Source organism: Oryctolagus cuniculus, assembly GCF_964237555.1.
Source record: "Oryctolagus cuniculus chromosome 16 unlocalized genomic scaffold, mOryCun1.1 SUPER_16_unloc_1, whole genome shotgun sequence".
In the NCBI taxonomy this organism is placed as follows: domain Eukaryota; kingdom Metazoa; phylum Chordata; class Mammalia; order Lagomorpha; family Leporidae; genus Oryctolagus; species Oryctolagus cuniculus.
The window spans coordinates 3,873,309-3,894,235 of record NW_027208201.1 but is presented as its reverse complement, the minus strand read 5'-3'; the positions used below and the strand labels follow the sequence as shown (position 1 = coordinate 3,894,235).

The window sequence follows — 20,927 nt, the reverse complement described above, 5'->3', positions numbered from 1 at the left end:
ACAGACTGAACTAACAGCCAGGACCCTGCATGAGAGCCCATGGGCCAGGTCTCAGAGCACAATGGGGACCCGGCAGTTCTGTGTGAGCTCAGCTGAGCACACAGTAGGGGCACTGCCTGGGAACCTCCAGAGGGGAATTCTCAAGCCCTGTCCGTGTGCCTTGGGGGAGCAGAATCAGAGTCAGCAGTGCACACAGTAGACACACAGCATGGCACACATGGGCTACTTGTGCACAGTGGGACCAACTGAGGGGCAGAGGGAACCTATCAGGGAAAACGAGGAGCCCCAGAAAAACCCTCGAGCCCCTTGGGGAAGGGCATGTGGTGCTGGGAGGCTCTGCACGGCAGCTGGCACAGGGTGGGGCCACACTTGGGCTGTCACAGTGGGGCGACAGGCGTGCCCCAGCCAACCAGAAGAAAGACAGTGGGGCAAGCCGTCTCCCAAACCCAAAGATGACACAAGGTCATTTCCAAGAGGTCGAAGTTTATTGGGCGGGTGACCTAGTAGGTCAAGGGTCATCAGTGCAGTCGTGCCCCTCCCCTCGGGGCAGGTCAGTCCAGTGTGTGGGCCCCAGGGGGCGGGAGGGCCCAGCGGGGCCCCAGACATAGCAGCAGCAGCAAGGGGAGCGCCACCCCCAGCCCGGTCCTGGGCGGTGAGGGCTCCCGGCGGAGGTCCTCAGGCATCTGCCGCCGAGCAGGGAGGCTCCACGGGCAGGCAGCGCCGGTGCCGGAGGATGGACTTCTCGTCCTCCTGCGGGGACAGGCCACGCACGCGTCACCCAGCACGGGACGGGGACGCTCCGCACGGTGCCCAGCAGCCACGTTCCCCCCCCCCCCAAAGGCCACGCATCACGGGACTGACGCCTCGGCCCCTGACCACGGGCTGTCCCGTTGCCTGGCGCAGCCACGCGGGCCTCGTGCTGTCTGTCTCCTACCGCGCAGGCCTGTGACTGACGGGGCTCCTGGAGGGGCAGCCCCGAGACACGTGCGCCTGACGTCACCCACCACGCACGGCCGCAGACACGCCCTCCCTCCGGCTCCCGGCCGCGGGGGGCCTGTGGGACCCCGCAGGCGCACTCACTATCTCCGAGGCTGTGCTGGGGCTCGCGCCCTCCGGGGAGCCCCCCTCGTCCCTGGAGCAGTCAGGTCCCGCGTCCTCCTCATACTCGGTCAGGCAGTCCGACTCCTCCCCTGCAGGCAAGGAGCGGCCACGGTGAGGACCCCAGCCCCCCTGGATGCTGCTCAGACACCCCCACCCTGCCCCGGCCCCTCACCGTCGGCGCAGCCGTCAGAGACGTAGCTGGTGGGGGGCTCGATCCGGGACACGATCTCGGCCAGGTCGGTGAAGCCCGAGCTTGGGAAGGCGAGCACCTGGGGTGGGTGTGATGAGGCCCTGGGGGGCTGCAGGGGCTTGGGGTATCTGTGGGGGGCTCTGAGGGGGGTGCTCTCTGCAGTGAGCGAGGCCCTGCATAACCCAGGACGTGTGGGGACACTCAGAGGGGGGGATCTCTGGACCTCGAGTGGCGTCATGGCAGCCCCTGGCTTACGTCTGCGCGACGGCTCTCATTCAGGTCCGCAGACCGCCGGTCCGTGAGCATCTTCTCAATGACGTCGCCCCGGGTCCAGCCTCCGAACACAGCCTTCCCGTACTGGTAGCCCACGTCCTGCAGGTAGCCAGGGCGTCGGGTTGTGCCTGCCACCCGGCTCTGTGTATCCCCACTCTGTCTGCCCCTTCTCTGGCGCCTCCAACGCCTGAGGCTCTGGGGGGATCTGGCATTTGAGATTAAACTTACTTCACAGTCAGCCGTAAGTAGCATCCTCCTCTACACACCCCTTCTGTGCCTCTGCCAGGCACTACCAATCCACCTCTCCACATCCTTCCCATGCAGTGGGATTTGGAGGCTACACATATGCAGAGCTGTGGAAATTGCTACCCCCCCCCCCCACACACACCTGCAGCAGGCATCGCTAATCCAGCATGGCAGGCTATCTCAGTGAGCCCAGAAGGGACATCAGACCTTTGAGCTCAGGGTCTGGGGACAGCAGCTACTGATCAGCTTCGGTGACATGGGCTCTGACTCGTTTCACAAGGCCAGTGGCACACGCATGACAAACACACTGCTGCATCCCTCTCCCAGACCTGTGGCAGACATTACTAACTGATCGCTGCTGTGATTCCAACCAAAGCAAACTGCTGCCCTGTCCTTGGGGCGGTGTAGCTCGCACACAGCAGGAAACAGCTCATCCACAGCATGTGCAGAGCCCCAGCCCCAGCCCCACCCACTGCAGACATCACCAATCGATAGCCTTCGCCCTGCCCGCCGCTCACATAGATCTGGTCGAACTTCCCGAAGTCCATGGTCTTGAAGCAGTCAATGGGTGGGCGCAGGTACTCGCAGTAGGAACTGGACTTGACCACCTCCAGCTGCCGCACGCAGGACACATAGGCCAGGCGGGACTGGATCTCCGCCATGTCTGGCACCTTCACTTTGTCCGCCCAGGGGTTCAGCCGCTTCCACAGCAGCCACCAGCCAGACAGGCTGTCCCCGTAGGTGCTGAGGTCCGTCTCGTCCTGGCTCCCCACGTCGATGGCGATGACCGTTTTGGCGCCCATGCTGCGAGCGATGTCCGCTGTGGGGCCAGGAGGTCAGTGGGCTGCTGTCCCCCTGGGGCCTGGGGCAGGGATGCGCAGCCCAGTCCCACAAACACGGCCCAGTGAGCAACGAAAAAAAAGCCATGCAAACAACACACGTTCATACAAACAGCATGGAAGTCAGCGTGGTGGCCTCGGGGGCAGAGGGCAGGTGGCGGTCGGGTCCCTGTGCCCCAGGGAGGGTCCCTCAGTGTGTGTGGGTGGACAGCCAGGCCCAGCCCCCGAGGGCACCTTTGTCTCCACCAGACTCTGCACACGGCTCCCTCACAAGCTTCACGGTCATGTGTGTGTGTGTGCGTGCTCCCCATGGGAGGCTGTGTGTGTGTGAGAACATGCGTCTCCGCAGACACACAGGGGGCCTGTCCGTTCCTAGACCGCTGTTTCCCTGTGGGTCCAAGTCTGCCCATCCACCTGCAGCCCTCTGAGCACCTGCTCGCGCCTGAGCCGTGGGCAGTGTGTTTGTACAGTCTGCGTGCAGCAGTGGCAAGAGTGGGGAAAAATGACCCCAGCTTTGGGGGCCACAGGCTGTGTGCCCCAGCAACTCCACTCTGCTGTTATACTCCAGGGCAGCCTCGGACAACAGGCAAAACTGCACCGCATCACGCGTGATTCACAAAGTGAAGTGACTTCTGACCTCCGGCCTCTGGGCCCACGAGGGTGTGTGTCTATTTGGGCACGTGGGCATCCCTGCCTGCTTCCCATCTGTGCATAGAGTCAGCAGGTGTGAAAGCACAGGTGCCCACACTGTGTGTGCACATGGTTGCATGTGTGACAGTGTCAAGGCGTGTTTGGATACAGTGGTGTGCAGACTTGCTGCTTCACGGAGGTACGTGTGGATCTGTGCACGTGTCTGACCATGTATGTGCCCCACAAGCATGTGAGACAATACGTTTGTGTGTATACCCGGTGAGCATACGTTGTGTGGGCCGGCCAGTGGTGCAGTGGGTTAAGCTGCCGCCTGCAATGCCGGCATCCCATGTGGGCACCTGTTCGATTCCCCCTTGCTCCATTTCAGGTTTAGCTCCCTGCTAATGGGCTGAGACCAGCATGGAGCTCCTGGCTCCTGGCTTTGACTTGGCCCAGCCTGGGCTGTTGTGGCCATTTGGGGAGTGAACCAACAAATGGAAAAACTCTGTTTCTCCCTGCCTCTAACTCTGCCTTTCAAGTAAAAATAAACAGACAAATCTTTAAAAGAAAAACTTGGGGCCAGCACTGTGGCATAGCGGAGAAAGCAGTAGAAGATGGCCCAAGTCCTTGGGCCTCTGCACCTGTGTGGGAGACCAGGAGGAAGCTCATGGTTCCTGGCTTCAGATTGGCGCAGCTATGGCCGCTGAGGCCAATTCGGGAGTGAATCAATCGCAGATGGAAGACCTCTCTCTCTCTCTCTCTGTCTCTCCTTCTCTGTGCAACTCTTTCAAATAAACAAATTAAAAAAAAAAAAAAAAAACCTCAAAAGTCTCCTTTTCCTGTGCATGCTCCTCAATGTGTGTGCACGCCTTCGGGTACCTGGACCCACGCTCCTGTCCCTCCTGTGCATGCCCCCATCGGCACAAGTCCAATCACACTCGTACATCCATTCATGCACACGTGTGTGTCTGCAGCCTGGCACGGGACACCCTGCGTGCATCCAGCAAGCCTGCTCATGCAGTCTGTGTGCGTGTGTGCCGACGCAGGCACATGCGCAAGGCCACTTGCCTGGCAGGTTATTGGTGTAGCCGCCGTCCATGAGGAGGTGCCCGTCCTTGGGGTCGCACAGTGGGGGCAGGTAGCCCGAAAGCGTCATGCTGGCACGCACATACCGCCACAGGGAGCCTGCACGGTGGGACACACAGACCCGCTCAGATGGTGTGGGCAGGTTGTTCACATAGCACCCATCCACCAGCAGGTGCCGGTCCTTGGGGTTGCACAGTGCGGGCAGGTAGGGGCAGCGGGAGGCACTAGCCCGGACGTAGCACCACACACAGCCTGTGGGAGGCACCTGATCCCCAAGGATGCATGTATCTGGGGTGTTTAGGGCGTTACTGGGTGATGGTTAGTGGTCAGGCCAGGGTGGATGGTCACTTGTGTTAACAACATCCCAGACACTCAGCTGCCCCCCCAGAACACCCCCACACACTCCCATGAGGCTACACAGGGTGTCCCATGGCCGGGGGGGGGCACGCACCATCCTTATGGACACGCATGGCCGAGGCCGTGATGTCTGTGGTCACGTTGAAGTAGGGCAGCCACAGGTCCTGTGGGGACAGGGATGGAGGTCAGGGCGGGGCAGCCCTCCTGCCAGGGGTGTGGGTGCTGTAGGCAGGCGCAGGCGCACCTCAATCTGCTTATCCTGGAAGACGCGGTGCACGCTGCGGTTAAAGGCCGAGCCGGTGAACATGGAGGTGACGGGGTAGGTGAGGTCCAGCACGGGTTCCAGCACCGACGTCATGGCCTACGGGCAAGCAGGCAGCTGGGGTCAAATGGGAGTCACTCGAGGGCAAAGAGTGGGAGCCAGGAGCGACCAGGGACGCTGATGCGGTCAGCCAGAGCCATTAGCTGGGTGGTCACTAAGGGCCAGGGCCCAGGGTCACCAGCAGGAGGTTAGAGACGCAGGGTGATCTATGAGGGCCTGGGCAGGGCTCACAGACCCCCACAGGTCAAGGCGGAGTCACCCGTGCCCCTGGGGGCGGCGACCCCCCCACCCCCCCCCCGCACACACCTTGGCCCACTCCCGGGCCCTCTGCTTGGTTCGGCTGGCGCTGCGCTCCTCTGCGTACAGGGCCCCGATGAAGGAGCCAATGGACGTGCCGCCCACCAGGTCCACGGGAACCCCGGCCTCCTCCAATGCCTTCAGCACCCCAATATGCGAGCAGCCCCTGCGGCAAAGAGGGGATCCAGAGTCCCGCCCCAGGGGCTTCCCTGCTGCCACCTTCCCCCCACATCCCTCTCAGCCAGGGCTCAAAGGGTCTCTCCCAGGGAATAAGCCCCATCCCTGGGCACCCTCGCTCCGCCCCCTCCCGGACGCCGCCGCCCCTCACCTGGCCCCGCCCCCGCCCAGCACCAGGGCAATGGTGTTTCCCGTGAGCACGCGCGCCAAGCGGGAGAAGTCGCTGTGCCGGTCCGCACGCCTGGAGAACACCTTCGCGTAGAGCTCGTGCTGGGCTCGGAGAGAGGGAGAGCGCGACCCGTGAGGATCCAGTCACAGGGGCGGAGCGACCCGTGAGGATCCAGTCACAGGGGCGGAGCTCTGCAGCCTTGCGGGGGGGGGGGGGGGGGCCCTGATGGAGGGAAGGGGTGGCCCCGCTCCAAGTCCCGCCCTCACCAGCTTGGCCGGGCTCCTGCGCGAGAAGAGGCGGCGAGGGCAGCGCAGGTGCAGGTGCCCCGAGCACCAGCTGCGCATGTTGAGCCACTCCACGGTGCGCGTGGGGCCCGGGCCCTCCTCCCGGTGCAGCAGGACGAGCTGCTTGAGGGCGCGCACGGCGGTGTTCTCCAGCATCTGCTCCAGCTGCGAGAGCGACAGCGAGGTCACCGCCTCCCGTCCACCTCCCTGGCCGCTAGGCCCCATGGCCAGGGACAATGGGGTTGGCCGGGGCACGGGAGGGCAGCGAGGGGTCCTGGGGGCTGGGGGTCCCTCTGCGTGGCTTCCAGACCTGGCCCAGAGTGGGTTCCTGGTCCCCCAGGCCCACGATCAGGATACAGTCGGCCTGGCGCAGGCACCGCACGGTCCAGGGCGTCAGCGACGCATCCGTCTGGTAGAGCACAATGCGGTGTGCGTCCTCCTGTTGGGCCAGCCACCCCGACAGCCGGAATTCTTGGATGCTGGCGGGAAAGGCGCCGCATCATCCTAGGGCCGGCCTGGTGCCGGGTGCCCCCCAGCAACCACACAGATCCACTGCAGGGAGGAGCTCAGGCCCCAGGCCCCAACTTGTACCCCAGAGGGGGACGATTCATCCCAGGGACCCATGAGGGGGGTCGCACGCCCTTTGGCCCAAAGCCTAGGGCTCAAACCCAAATCTGAGAGAATCTCCAGGGAGCTCCAAGCTCCCCTGCTTCCCCCTCCCCCCCAACCCCACACGCACCTATCCAGCGCAGAGGCCCCCAGGCGCGCCCGGATGATGTCACTGTTGAGCAAGAGTGTGGGGCCTAGGGGTGGGTGGGGAGGGTCAGGAGTCAGAGCCAACAGGGTGGGGGACTCTCCCCGAAAAGAAGACCCCTGTGGCCCTCCCACCCCACAGCCCCCCAAGTGTCGTCACTCACCAAGGCCCACCCATGACCACCAACTGCCCTGCCCCCCACTGACCGATGGCTTGCAGGGCGTGTTGCAGCTCCAGAGTGAAGGCCATCATGGGCACTTCAGCACACACGGGCAGGACCGCCACCGTGGCCAGGTTGCTGGCTGGGTTGGTAAGCTCCGAGTGGGGGGGCACTCCCAGCCCCGAGCCTGCTGAGACCCAGGGGGCGAGACGTGCTGTGTAACCCTGGAGAAGAGGGGTCCACTTCCTCCTCCTCCTCTTCCACTTCTGCCCCTCGTCTGCCAGACTGCGGCCCTGTGCCCCAAACAATGCACCGACACGAAGGCCGTGGCTCCATCCTGGCCCCACGCACTGTTAACACTTTCACCTGCCATGAATACCTAGCCACGCAACCTCCACTGTGGCCTGAACTCTCCAGTGGGACCCACTAAACGCCACTACCACGCCCAATTCACCCGCAGCCCTGGTGTCATCCCCACTCCACTGGGGCCCGGCTCCTGCTGGTTCAATCCTCCCTCCCTGGAACCTCAGGATAAGCTCAGACACCTGTCCTCGGCCCCCAGCTCCTGCACCACATGCTCCTGTCCTCATGCGCCCCCGCCCCAACCCTGGTCCTCATTTCAATAATTCTGTCTTGGAGCGGTGCTGTGGCACAGTAAGCGAAGCCTCTGCTGCTGGTTCGTGTCCCAGCTGCTCCACTTCTGATCCATCTCTCTGCTGTGGCCTGGGAAAGCAGTGGAAGATGGCCCAAGTGCTTGGGCCCCTGTACCCACATGGGAGACCTGGAAGAAGCTCCTGGCTCCTGGCTTCAGATCGGCCTAGCTCCAGCCATTGTGGTCATTTGGGGGGTGAACCAGCGGATGGAAGCTCTCTCTCTCTCTCTGTAACTCTGCCTCTCAAAATAAATAAATAAAAATTTCCGAAAAAATAATTCTGTCCTCTCTGTGCACACAGAGGGGGAGGGGCGGCGCAATCTGGTCGGGCCCCATTTTAGCAGGCCTGGCACGGACTCCCCTCCCTGGTTGATCCTGGCTCACAGAAACCCCAGCGGGGACGGAGGGATCCACACCTTCCAACAGGCAGAGCTCAGAACACCACCCCGAGGGCTCCCTCTGCCGGCGTGTTCTGATTCAGACCCCTCTTTCCCAGTATGTTCCGGATGCGGACCCGTCCCAGCAAGCCCTGACACCCGGAGCCATGTCGTCACTTCAGACTGGCCCCCTGCCCAACTCTGAACGCACGCTCGAGGTCCAGGACTCCATTACCCAGCATGCACCAGATTTCAGATTCCCACTTCCGGTCTCAAACCCCGCCCAGAACATGCTTCATACTCAGAACTCTGTTTCCTAGCATGCCCTTGGGTACAGCGCTCCTCCTCCCAGCATGCTCTGGGAGCTGGACTACATCCCCCAGAATGCCCTGAGCTGTCTGTCTCTCACCTGGGAAAGGTCCTTGGAGCTGCTGCAAATTCCCGAGAATTTTCTGGCTCAGCAGATGGATAAGGCGGGTCACCACCTGGGGGTGTCGGAGGCCGGGGATACCATGAACTAGGGGGGTACTGTGCAGGTCCCTCCTTTCCCTCCTCCACCTGGGCGTCTAGGTCCCCGTTACCTGTACCCCACCCCCAACAGCCCCTCCTCCGCCACCCGAAGCCACTCCCCATCCAGTAGGCCCTGCCCCCTCTGGGGTTCCGCCCCTCTCCCACAGCAAGCGCACCTGCGGGTACCGACGTTTGATGTGGCCTAAGGTGCCCTCGGGGAGCTTGGCCAGCTCCGTGTCGCGCACCGCGTGCACCGTCGTGGCTCGCGGCTGCCGGGTCAGCGCCTCCACCTGTGGGGCCGCGTGCATGACGGGGGCTGCCCGGAAAGGCAAGGGGAAGCCGACCCTGCGGGCTGAGACGGGGCCCCACCTGGGGACTACCCCACCTCGGCAGTGGCGGTAACCGAGCCTGACTGCTTGCCACCCACTAGGACCCCGGGGATAGGGCAAAGGGTGAAGAAGGCACACTGTCGAGCCCCTGAGGTCGCGCAGTTAGGAGCTGGAGGGGCGGGGTCGCGGCGCTCACCACGCCGATGAGGTCCCCGCGGCCGTACTCGCCCACCAGCTCCTTCTTGCCGCTTCCGCGCTGGATAACGCTGCGCAGCCGCCCGTTGAGCACGATGTAGGTGCAGTCGGAGCGGTCGCCCTGCCTGGGGTGCGGGGCACGGCGGGGTCAGGCAAGGTCAAAGCCTTGTCCTGGGCAGGGGCTGGGCCGTGCGGTGGGAGCGGGGGCTGCACCTGTACAGCGCGCGTCCCGCCTCCACCGCCGTCCAGTCGATGGCGAAGTCCATCTGGCGCACGAAGGGCGACATCCTCGCGGCCACCGTGTGCGCGGCGCTCAGCACCACACTGGGCTGTGCGCGCATGATCCTGCAGGAGAGGGCGTGCGTGGGCCAGGGACGCCCCAGAACCATAACGCACCTCGCATTCCCCACCCCCAGGGGCAAGAAAGTGGATGGCTTGGGGGTGAAACAGGAGCTCAAAACTAGGGAGGCCACATCTGGGTGCTCCCTTCTTCCTGGGAATGGGGGCAAGGGATGGGTTCTGGGCCTCACCCCCAGCTGAAAGGGGTTGGGGTCTTCCAAGTGGCATTCCCCTCTCAACCTCAGACCCAGCCGTACTCATAGAAGTCGGACTTGGAGATGCGCAGGAAGGTGCAGTCGCGCTGGGCTCGCAGCGTGAAGATGAGGGGCTCGCCAGTGAGCACCGCCAACTGCCCCACCAGCTCCCCCGGCTGCGCCACGAACAGGCACACATCCTCCGCCTTGTCAATCATGCGCTGGTACACGTGCAGGCAGCCCCAGAGCACGAAGTGTAGGCTCACATCCTGTGGGGCACACATCCAGGCTCATGGCCAGGGCCAGGGCACCCCGCCCCTTCCCCAGGTCAGGTCAATCAGCCCCACAGGGAAGATGAGAGGAGGTAGGGTTAAGGCAAAATTAAAAGCGGGGGAGGGGGAGAGAGACTTTGGATAAGGGCCACATACAGTCCTCCCTTGGGGTCCTGGGAGGGGGCGTGGTCAGAACCCCAAGATATCAGAATCTGCAGATTCTCAAGTCTCTTATATGACTCTACGGCTGCTATTTACATTGTATATAATGTAAATGTACACAACATACAATGTATATAACATACACAATGTATATATAGAGTGTATATAATGCTATGTAAACCCATGCTCTTTTTTCTGTATTGTCTAGGGAGTAGTCTGTAGTTTTAGTACAGATGCACCCAACCATCATTGGTCTAATTATGCTTCTGATATTAAGTTGGCTGCATTAGCAGGTGCAGAACCTGTAGGCAGACTGATTTTATACACATATACGTCTATACATATATATGCACTCATGTATATACATATACATGTGTGTGTTGTGTGTGTGTATGCTCATTCAACACCCAGGACAGACACTGCTAATGGGTCACTAAACTCTGAGCCCAGAGTAAGGCCCATCGATTGATTCTTTTCAGCAATCAGCAAGAGGCTGGCAGGGACAAGCTCCTAGGGGGCCTGAGTGAGCTTAAGTCCTTTGTATGTGCCGGGCAATGAGCCAGCCACATGGAAAGTCAGTTGAACTCTTACACTGTGCCAAAGTAGACCAAAGGCATAAATGTAAGAGCTGAAATCCTTAGAAGAAGGATAAATCTTTGTGGCTTTGAAGTTGATGATGGATTCTTAGCCATGCCGCAGGAAAGCACAAGCAACAAAGTTAAAAATTGGGAACTGGATTTCCTCCAATTAAAAATGTTTTGAGTTCAAAGAACACTGTTAAGAAGATAAGCAGTGAGCATTTGGCAAAGCACTTAAGCTACTAGCAATGCCGGCATCCTGCATCAGGGCGCCTGGTTTGAGTCCTGGTTCCTCTGCTTGTGATCCAGCTCCCTGCTAATGCACCCTGGGAAGCAGCAAGTGAGGCTCACGTATGTGGGAGACCAGACTGAGTTCCAGGTTTCTGCCTTTGGCCTGGTCCAGCCCTGGATGCTACGGGCATTTGAGGAGTAGACCAATGGATGGGAGACATCTCCATGTCTGTCTGTCTGTCTCTCATTCTGCCTTTCAGATAGTCTCCTGGCTATAGACCCAAGGGAAAACTTGTGCATAAATATTCTCTTCAGCATTATTCATCATAGCCAGAAGGTGGCACCGCCTCAGATCCCCAGGAGCAGATGAATGGATAAACACAGCATGTCCCGTCCCTGCAAAGGCTCATTCAGCCATGAAGGAATGAGGCACTGATTCATGCATCAGCACGGACGACCTCTGATTGCACTGTGCCCGGGGGTAGAAGCCAGACACCACAGGCCCCAGAGCATACGACTGCATTCCTGTGAAAGCCACAGGCTGAAACCAGAGGAGCAATGGCTTAGAGCTGGGGATGGGACATGGCCGGCAGGAGGCTCTGAGCTTGAGAAATGGGACTTCTTTTCAAAGTGAGGAGAATGATCTAAAAGTGGGGTCAAGGTCACATAACCCTTAGAGTGTACTAAAACCCAGTGGGTGGGCTTATGGCATGCAAGCTGTATCTCAAAAGCACCCGCTGCCCCAACCACGATTCTGTTTCTCTCGGGTGTTCCACTTGGATCTCTTGCTTGTTCCCTCTTGTTTCCTGGACATCAGTCTGTTTCTCCCCACCGCAGATGTTTGCACAAGCTGGCCCCTCTGCCTGGAATTAACTTTTCCCTCCTTCCTCCTTAGCTGGCGGTCATGTCCTTAGAGGCTACCCTGCCTGAGCCACACGCATCTCCTCCTTAGCAGCACTGAGCACTTCTGCTTACAAGGATCTGAGAATCTTTCGAGTCACTTCTGTCTAAACTGTGAGCTTCCCAAGGGCAGGGGCCACGCTGGTTTTTCTTGCCTCTTGTCCAGCAGGCAGCACAGGGGCCGGACAAGGCAGAGGCTCAGTAAACAGACAATTCTCTTGTCTCTGGTTAGCCTGACCAGCCACACGCCTCCCCAGTCCACCCCTTTATGAGGAACTGAAACTGCAGATGATGCAAAGATCCTCTCCCTGTCTAACTCATCTGGCGCCAAAGCCCCGCCCAGCAAACCCCTGCACATGCATCCACACATGCCAGAACCTTCTAACACAGAACTCCAGACTGTGCTTGGGATATGCATTGAGAGTCACTGCTAGGAAGCCACCATTGTCAGCACTGCTCAGGGGTTTGAATAAACAGCATTTCCCAAACCTGCCTGACCACAGACCCTTTGTTGTTAACACGGGTTGAGGATCCCTTACCCAGCATGCTTGGAACCGGAAGTGTTTCAGACTTCAGTTTTTGGATTTTGGAATATGTGCATTTAAGAGGACATAACGAGATGTCTTGGGTCTGAGCACCAAGTCTATAACGCGATCCATTAAGGGCTCACAAGTACCGCCTGCACGTGGCCTGGGGTCACTGGATAACAGCATTTCTGGTGCGTGCCTGCGTTTTGGCTGCAGTGTGAGATCAGGTGTGGAATTTTCCACTTGTGGTGCCACGTGGGTGTTCCGAGAGTTTCAGATTTTGGATTTCTGGTTTATGGATGCTCACCCTGTTCCAGATGCTCCCTGAAACACACTCAGGGAGATGGGTGCATGGAGCACAGACCCTCAACCTTAGCATGAAAGACGGTTTGGGCACGCAGTGTCATGGGGCAGTGGGTTCAGCCACCACTTGTAATGCTGGCATCCCATATTAGAGTGCTGGGCTGAGTCCCGGCTGCTCCACTTCTGATCCAGCTTTCTGCTAAGGCGCCTGGGAAAGCAGCAGCAGATGGCCCAAGTACTTGGGTCCCTGCCACCCTTGTGGGAGACCCAGATGGAGTTCCAGGCTGTGAGTCAGCCTGGCCCAACCCTGCCTGTTATGGTCCATTGGGAAGTGAACCCATGTCAGTGTTTCTGTCTCACCCTCTCTCTCTCTGTCACTCTGCCTTTCAAATAAGATGTATTTTCTTAAAAAAAAAAATGGTAATTTGGAGTAGATGGCACAGATGCACTGCCCCGGGCATGGCCGTCTCCCTGGCCTCTGTCCACTCAATGCCAGAAGGGGCTGCCAAGCCACAATGATCAACAAAGTCCAGGCATCACCAAATGTCCCCACGGTGGAAGCAAAGTCACCCCCAGCTGAGGATCAGTGGCCTGAAGTTTCAGGAGGGGAAGCAGAACACAAACGTGATCCCTCACAAAGCCCTAAGGACCCTGAGACCCCTCGAGGGGCAGCAGAGCGGCCTGGCTGGGTTGAGCGGGGGTCTCCCAGGTGAGCGGGTCTGGGTCCCCCGCAGGAGCCACGGCACAGTCATGCTCCTTAGCCTTTCCTCTGAGGGCTCTCAGCAACCAGCAAGGACTCACTCCACTTCCTCTCCAGGAGTGGGCCCACCCCTGCGCTGGGCAGCTCGGGGAAACAGCAGAACCAGCCGACCAAGCGCGAGGCTCGCCTGCCCCAGCCGCCACACAGGCGGGACTGCACCTGCCACCCTGCACCCAACCCCGACCCAGGCTTCTCTCCGAGGCAGGGCTGGGGTCTCGGGGCTCTGCTGGTGTTTGCTGCTGCCTTGGGCAGTCAGCCTGGATCCCGCCACCATGAGCTGCTTATCCTGGCAAGCCTTCCACACCTCAGAACTGTCTCCTCTCACCGCCCCACTGCACAGGTGAGCATGCTCCGAGCTCTCTGGATTACCTGTCCAAGGTCACACAGGAAGTTGGGGCCAACTCTGGAAGTGAACGTTGCTCACTCCAGAAGCCCCTCCCTCTGTGCTTGCCCCTTGGTGGGTCTCAGTTTGTCCACAGGGTGGAGGACTGGTAGGACACAGGTTCCTCCAGCTCCTGGCTGGGTGTTGCCAGGATGCCTGGAAGCCCCGCCTCCGGGCTGTCCCCACAGGCTCCCGGGCTGGACAGATGCACATGGAACAACAGAGGTTGGAAAGGCCAGAAAACAGAAGCTACAGGATGAGCCAGGGCAGGCGAGAGAAATCTAGGAGTTGGGATGAGAGGTTTGGGGGTTGGCAGAGAACAAGGACAGGGATTAAGGGGGTGAGGCGAGGGTCACAGGACCTGAGGGTTCCAAGTTGGAAATCCTGGCATGAGAGGTCTAAACGTGTTGGGGAGGTGTCAGTCACCCAGGCAAAAGAGAGGTCAGGGTCAGGGAGCAGAGGGAGGGACCAGGGGTCAGCCTCACCTGGTCCCCCTGGCGGGCGATGATGGTGCCAGCTTTGGCGTGGTGCAGCAAGACGCGGCTGTTCAGAAGAGAGGGGTCCTGGGGAGACAGTGCGGTGGAGGTGGGCCCAGCCAGGCCTCCTCTACTCTCACTCCGTGCCCCAGCACCCCCTGGCTCTGCCGCCTACCTCAATCCGCATCAGTTTGGCCAGTTCCCGCTTTGCCGCCTCGAAGATGCTGCTTGTCTGGCGGCCCTGGTAGGGCCCAAAGGGGCAGCCGCCGGTGGCCGACTCGTCTTCACAGTAGCTGTACTCACAGGCACCTGCTGGCTGCTCCCGGGGCTCCTGAGTGGGGGTCTGCGGGGGAGGCGGGGGACAGGGCCTGTGACTTCCTAACTCCCTTCCTCAGGGCACTGCTGAGCGGCCCGGGGCTGAGGGCAGAGCCTTACCCGGGCAGGGGCTGCCAGGGGCCCCGCGGAGGCCTCTTCTTGAAGAGACACGGAGATCCGGCCCCGCTCGTAGGCCATGTCGAAGTCGGAGCGGGGCCCGCCCTGCAAGCCTGTGGGCGGGCAGTGAGAGCCACGGCTGGGTGACCGTAGCCACAGGCTGCCTGAGCCCTGCTGGCCCTCCAGATCCTTCTCAACACAGCGGGGAGAGCAGCATCTCACTGAACGCCCACAAGAAGGCACCTGAGGAAGTGCGCTCCGAATTCCCACGTAACGGGTGGTAAGAATCAAGAGCAGCAGGCAGAGCCCCCAGGCCTCCCCGGCTCCAAACCTGAGATGTCCACGGGCATGGAGATACAGCGACTCAGCAGAGGGGCGGAGGGCGCTTCCAGGGACGTGGGCTTCACGGGGTCTCCTGGGGGAGACACATGCTGACTCCGACCGGTCAGGGCTGCTAGGTCCAGAGCTAGGATCGGGGCTGGGGAGCGAAGCGGCCTGGGTAGGGATCAGCGTGGAGTCCCTGGGCACTGGGGATCTAGGGAAAGCCTGCCCACGAGCCCTCAAGGCTGAAGCCAGGAGCTGGGGGGGCTCTGCAGAATGGAGAGAGGGATTGGGTGGGTCTTGGGTGCCTGGGAGCGGGGGGGCCCGGCAGGGTGGCCTCAGGTACCTGCAGGTCCAGGCAGTGGGGCCCCGGTGGGGTCAGCTGGCCGGCTGGGGGTCTCCCTGGGCTCGTCAGCGGCTGAGGCGCTAACCACTCGCTTGGAGCCACGCACGGGGCTGGTACGGGCTGGGAGCCCAGGGCTGGGGAACAGGCGCAGGGGCTGGATCTCCTGGGGACAAGGAGCAGCTTGGGGCAGGTCCCAGGAGCCCCCTCCCGCCCCATCCTCCTGTGCTCGCCCCCAACTCACGTGGCTGAACAGCTCGTTGGTCAGCCCCAGGTAGTTGTGCAGTGCCAGGAAGGTGACTCGCTGCAGCCTCACCATGATGATCTGCAAAGGGGGCGGGGGCAGGGATGGGGGCGGGGTCCACAGGGTGAGGCAGGGCCAGGCCAGAGAGGGTTGGGCAGTGGGCGGGGCCTATGGTGGAGGGGTGGGGCCCAGCTGGAGCCCCACAGCCTGGTGAACTGGGGCGGAGGCGGTTAATGGGAGGAGTCGGCTGCTCAGGACTGATAACAGCACGGGTGACCACAGCTCCAGCGCCCGCTGGCCCCTGGGCTGGGCGGGGGAGGGAGGCAGAAGGCCGCTGACCTGCACCACCCGCACCAAGCTCTCCGGGTACTTGGTGAAGACCGCGGAGAAGGCCTCCACTGGCAGCCGCAGCACCGTGGAGTCCCTGGCGGCCCGGGCGGACACCGTCCGCTGGGGGTGCTGGTGACCCTGGTGGGCAGGAGGAGAGACACGGTCAGGGACAGCCAATGTCCTCACTGCTCCCCCAGTGCTCCCCGGTGCCAGGACCTTCAGGGACCACAGACAGTATGGGGGGCGCAAATCAGAGCCAGGAGCCTGGAGTGACTCCTCTAACCTCGCCTGCCCCGGAAACCCCAAAACCGCCCCCTCGGGGGGCCTGGCCACTCACGGTGATGACATCTAGGATGCTGAGAAGGCTGTTGACACTGTCCCCGGGGACCACTTCCTTCACGACACACTCTTTCCCGTCCTGAGACACACAGGGCCGCTGACCAGTGCCTGCCTGACCACACCGCCGCCCCCAGCCCAAACCCACCCGGCCTCCTGGCCAGCAGGTGCTGCGCCCACCCAAATGCCCAAGCCCACCCACGCCCCTGCCTCCACCTCCGCCCACCGACTGCCCAACAGCAGTGCCTGCCCCCGCCCTCTCCCTGGGGGGACCCACTCACAGGGCCCGGCAGGCAGAGTTCCAGGAGCCCGTCCTGCACCACGTAGATGCTGGCGTCCGGCTGGCCGGGCCGGAAGACGTAGTCGCCCTGGCCCAGCCGCTGGAACACCATGTGCCGGCACAGCTCCAGGAAGAGCGGCTTCTCAAAGTGGCCCAGCACCCTGCCAGGGGGCCAGCGGTCAGGGCAGCCCCCAGCTCTGCGCCCCCCTCCCCCCACCGCCTGCACCCTCTCCCCCCACCACTGACCTGACGTTCTTGAGCATGTAGAGCACCTCGGAGGGCAGGTGGGAGTTGGCCAGGTCCCCCTCGGTCAGGTCAGCCTCCAGCACGGAGGGCGGGGGCTCCTTCCGCTGCAGGGTGGGTGCTTCTTTCTGGATACGAAGAATCCTGGGGACAGGGGGTAGGCAGGGAGGGCACTCAGACAGATCGGAGACCCCTACACGGCTCCTCTCCTGGTGCGCAGAAAGCTGCCAAGACAGGCCTGCCACCTATTTTTATAAATAAAGTTTTATTGTCCCTGGGGCCACATTCATTCACTGGTGTATCTTCCATGGCCACCTTTGTCCTCTAACAGGAGAGTGGAACAGTTATGATGGAGACTCTGTGTGGGCTAATGTTTACTCTCTGACCCTTTCCAGGAAAAAAATGTGCAAAGTGTTGAGGCTATCCCTCTACCACTCACAGGTGTCAGAGATGGACCTTCCAGTTATAATGGCTCCTAAGGTCCAGGCAGACCCCAGAAACAGCACCTCTGTGTGTCCTGGGAGCTCTGACAGTACCCCAGCAGTCACAGACTAGATTCCTGGGCTGCCCTGCCGTGGGTCTGCCTCTGCGGTAGCCCCCCTGACATGGGAGCATCTCTGATATAGCCTCTGCTCGTTGTCAGAGGTCCCTGAGATAGCCCTCGCTGCCAGGTCTCACAGAACCCTGAGATAGTCCCTCAGACGGCCACAGAGATTCCTGAGATGGACCTTGTTACGTGTGGAGAATCCAGATACAGCCCTTCTGCTTCTTGTACAATGGAGGTATCTTCCCCACAGGTCTCAGGGACTGCCAAACAGCCCCTCTGCCAGTACAAAACCCCTGAGATAGACCCTCTGCTGGTACAAGACCCCTGAGATAGATCCTCTGTGAGCACATGACTCCTGAGATAGACCCTCTGCCAGCACAAGACTCCTGAGATAGACCCTCTGCCAGCACAAGAATCCTGACATAGACCTCTACTGTGAGCACAAGACTCCCGAGATAGACCTCTACTGCAGGCAGACTCAAGTCAAGACTCCTGAAACAGAGAAATCCAGCTATAACACCTCTTCTAATCAGGAAGAGCACAGGTTAGCCCTTGCCCTGGTCCCAGAGAGCTCTGAGGAGGCCTCGGCAGCCCTGAGGACATCAGGGTGGCCTCTCAAGGCTGTGCAGTGGCTGGAACCTGGAGTGAGTGTGGAGAGCCTACATGGAGCTTTCCCCTCCAGTGGGAAAACCCACAGCGGTTGATGACCCAGAGCCTGTGATGCGAGGAGACCCTGAGCTCCCAACATGCAGAGACCCCTGGGAGAGCCCCCTTAGAGACCCTGAGATAGCCCTCTGCTGCTAACAGGGCCCCTGTGATGTCCTTCCTGCCCTTCTAGTACCAGAAGATGACTGAGATAGCCCCCGGGGAACAGCCCCTCGTGTGTGAAGAATCCTGGTGAGCTACAACGATGCCTTCTGTGTGTAGGATGACTGAGATAGCCCCCGGGGAACAGCCCCTCGTGTGTGAAGAATCCTGGTGAGCCACAACGATGCCTTCTGCGTGTAGGATGACTGAGATAGCCCCCGGGGAACAGCCCCTCGTGTGTGAAGAATCCTGGTGAGCTACAACATGTAGGATGACTGAGATAGCCCCCGGGGAACAGCCACTCGTGTGTGAAGAATCCTGGTGAGCTACAACATGTAGGATGACTGAGATAGCCCCCGGGGAACAGCCCCTCGTGTGTGAAGAATCCTGGTGAGCTACAACATGTAGGATGACTGAGATAGCCCCTGGGGAACAGCCCCTCGTGTGTGAAGAATCCTGGTGAGCTACAACGATGCCTTCTGCGTGTAGGATGACTGAGACAGCCCCCGGGGAACAGAAGCCAGGATTAACCCCCTGAGCAGGTCATAGAAACTCCCAAGAACTTTCTACTGGAGCATTCTGGAATAAACGCTTTCCTGGGGGGAGACCCCGGGGAGACCCCTAAATCCCTGGCAGGACCTCTGAGGTACTGGCTGGGCAGCCAAGGGCTCACTCCCCCACCCCCGTGGTAGAGAAACCCCGCTGACACAGCTCTTGAGGGACAGGGAGCCAGACGCAGCGCCCCGAGACACCCATGCCTCTGAGGCGCCCGCGGGTTTCGCAGAAGCCGCAGCCCCACAGTCTGGGGGGCGTGGAGCACTGAGCAGACCCCCAGAGCGCCGGGGCGGTACCCGCGGCCCAGTCTTACTTCTTGGCAATGTTGAGCATCTTCAGTTTCTTCTTCATGCGTGGCCGGGAAGTGGTGGAGACAGAGGCGTCCACTAAAGAGGAAGTGGACTGCGACACCTGGGACGATGAAGGTGGGGAGGGGGAAACAGGTCAAAGGTCGAATGCCAACTCAGACGCCGGAGGGGGACGGGGTGGGGGGAGATCCGGGGGCTCGGGGTGGTGTCCACTCTGAGGAGTAAATAGGGAAGGGGCGGGGCCCCAGGGCGGTCAGCGCCGGCCGCAGGGGGCTTGGACTCACCTTCCGCATAATCTTCCGGCCATAGAAAAGCACTTTGTCCCTCTTCCGGAACCGATACCGGGGGCCATCCGGGGCTGGGGTTTCTGGGGATGAAGCGGGGAGGGGGCACTCAGTTCTGCACAGCCTCAGCACGGCCAAGGCCCGGGACGCCGCGGGCGGACCCCGGCCAGTCCCCCCCGCCGCTTCTGCTCCCCTCCCCTCAGCCTCGCCCGGGAGACCCCCGGGGTCCTCACTCGGCACTCGCAGCCTCCGCACCACCAGCAGGATGAGCACGGCCGTGACCAGCACGGCCACTCCGGCCCCGATCATCACGCCCAGGACCTGCGGGACGAACGGCACAGGCTGCGCCCCGCATATCCGCCCCGCCGAGCCCTCCTCGAGGGCCGGGACTGCGCGGCTCGCGTCCCATGCCACCTCCAACCCCGAGGAGGTCCCGTTCGGCCTCTGACTCGGTGTCCCCATCTGCAGAATGGGCCAGCACGGCTCCCACCCCCGGGGCGCGACTCTTCCCTGAGACTCGGCGGCCCGCGGTGCACGCCGGGAAACGTAGTTCCGCGTGACCGCGCGCAGGTTCGTTCTCGCGAGGCCGCGATGATGCACGCCGAGCATGCCGGGAGTCGTAGTCCCCGAGGCGCCGCACGAACCCCCAACCCTTACCATTCCGGTTTGCAGCGGGGCCTCCATTGGTTGCTTCAGACTGGGTAGCAGGTCTTGTGTCCTGGCGTCCTGGTAAATCGAGGAGCAGAGAGAACGCGTGGAAATCGCTCATCTGGACCCGCCTCGCCCCTGCCTTGAGCCCCGCCCCTTGGCGCGAGGCCCGACCTCCTGAGTTTGTGCAGCCTGGGCGGCTCCTGCACCTGCCCAGTGCGCAGCTAGAGGGGTGCCGCGGGACCGGAGGGGTGGGGGTGCTCGCCAACAGGCCGGGGCCAGAGGCTGAAGGCGGGTCTCCCGCTTGTCGCCTGGCTCCCATCAAACGCCCCGGCCGTCCAACCCTAGTCCCTGCATCCGCACTGTCCGCAGCTGCCGGCGAAGACCCCGCAGGCCACGGCCACCGCCAGCTGGTGGCTCCCTGCTCGGCCTCTGCAGTCTGCGACGCTGACCAGTCCCGACCCACCGACCTCGGCAGTACCCCTCTTCCACTCCCCACCCCCTGTAGCTGCCAACCCAGGGCCCGAGGGACAGCGGGTCACCCGGCTCCCGACCCACAGAAGCGGCCCTGGGACGCTCGTGATGGGGGTGTGGGGTGGGGCGCCGGAGTGCTGCGGGTTCACCATCGGCCACGCCGTGGTAAAGCTGCAGGGTCTCGGGGGTCTCAGAGCATCGCCGGGGATCAGGAACGACGCTGGCGCCGAGGCCGGGAGGCGTAACCAGGGACGCCGGGATTAGCGGCGGTAGGGGCAGCGGGCACGGGAAAGTTACCGAGAGATTCTGGGGAGCACAGGACTGGGTGGGCAGGGCCCCGGGGTCGTCGGGGCTCCTGGAAGATTCTGGAGAACGCTGGAATTTTATTGGGGGCTCTTAAGGAAGCTGACGGCGTTCCCGGAGCCGCTGATGAATGGAAATCGGGAGCGATCGCTGGGCCCTGGGATGTTACCTGGAAAATTCCTGAACGACCGCTACCCTTCCACCCTCAGGGCGCACCTGGCTACTGGGGTGGCCGCACCTGCGGGGCAGGGCGTGGGGGCTGCAGGGGATCGGCAGAAGACAGGCGCTGGGAGAGCCGAGGCGCGCTAACGCTCCTCGAAGGGACACCCTGTGGAGCCGACGGAAACCCGGACTCGCCCGGGCGCCGCCGCCGCCGCCGCCGCCGCCGCCGGGGTCCGCC

The 20,927-nt window shown here is 61.7% G+C and overlaps 1 protein-coding gene across 8 annotated transcripts; it reads right to left on the bottom strand.

Annotated features, from left to right (window-relative positions):
- Nucleotides 1-466: 466 nt before the first annotated feature.
- PNPLA6 (patatin like phospholipase domain containing 6) lies at nt 467-20,913 on the bottom strand. 8 transcript variants are annotated; one of them, XM_051835521.2, is made up of 34 exons: nt 20,744-20,913; nt 19,760-19,828; nt 19,336-19,423; nt 19,103-19,185; nt 18,824-18,921; nt 16,605-16,745; nt 16,360-16,519; nt 16,080-16,160; nt 15,752-15,880; nt 15,413-15,493; nt 15,172-15,334; nt 14,836-14,982; nt 14,508-14,617; nt 14,248-14,415; nt 14,082-14,159; nt 9,545-9,750; nt 9,162-9,293; nt 8,950-9,073; nt 8,601-8,714; nt 8,324-8,399; nt 6,932-7,075; nt 6,711-6,774; nt 6,282-6,450; nt 5,954-6,136; nt 5,670-5,788; nt 5,351-5,507; nt 4,967-5,083; nt 4,817-4,886; nt 4,348-4,464; nt 2,329-2,630; nt 1,547-1,663; nt 1,274-1,370; nt 1,081-1,190; nt 467-750 (listed from the first exon to the last, which is right to left on the bottom strand). In XM_051835521.2, exons 2-34 carry the CDS (start codon nt 19,784-19,786, stop codon nt 676-678), a joined length of 4,047 nt encoding a protein of 1,348 aa, XP_051691481.1. In that variant the 5' UTR covers nt 19,787-19,828; nt 20,744-20,913; the 3' UTR covers nt 467-675. The 8 variants fall into 8 exon arrangements, with proteins under 8 accessions (XP_051691481.1, XP_051691483.1, XP_051691485.1 ...); XM_051835523.2 differs by having other exon boundaries at nt 14,836-14,919; nt 20,744-20,912; XM_051835525.2 differs by having other exon boundaries at nt 6,932-7,072; nt 14,836-14,919; nt 20,744-20,912.
- Nucleotides 20,914-20,927: the final 14 nt, after the last annotated feature.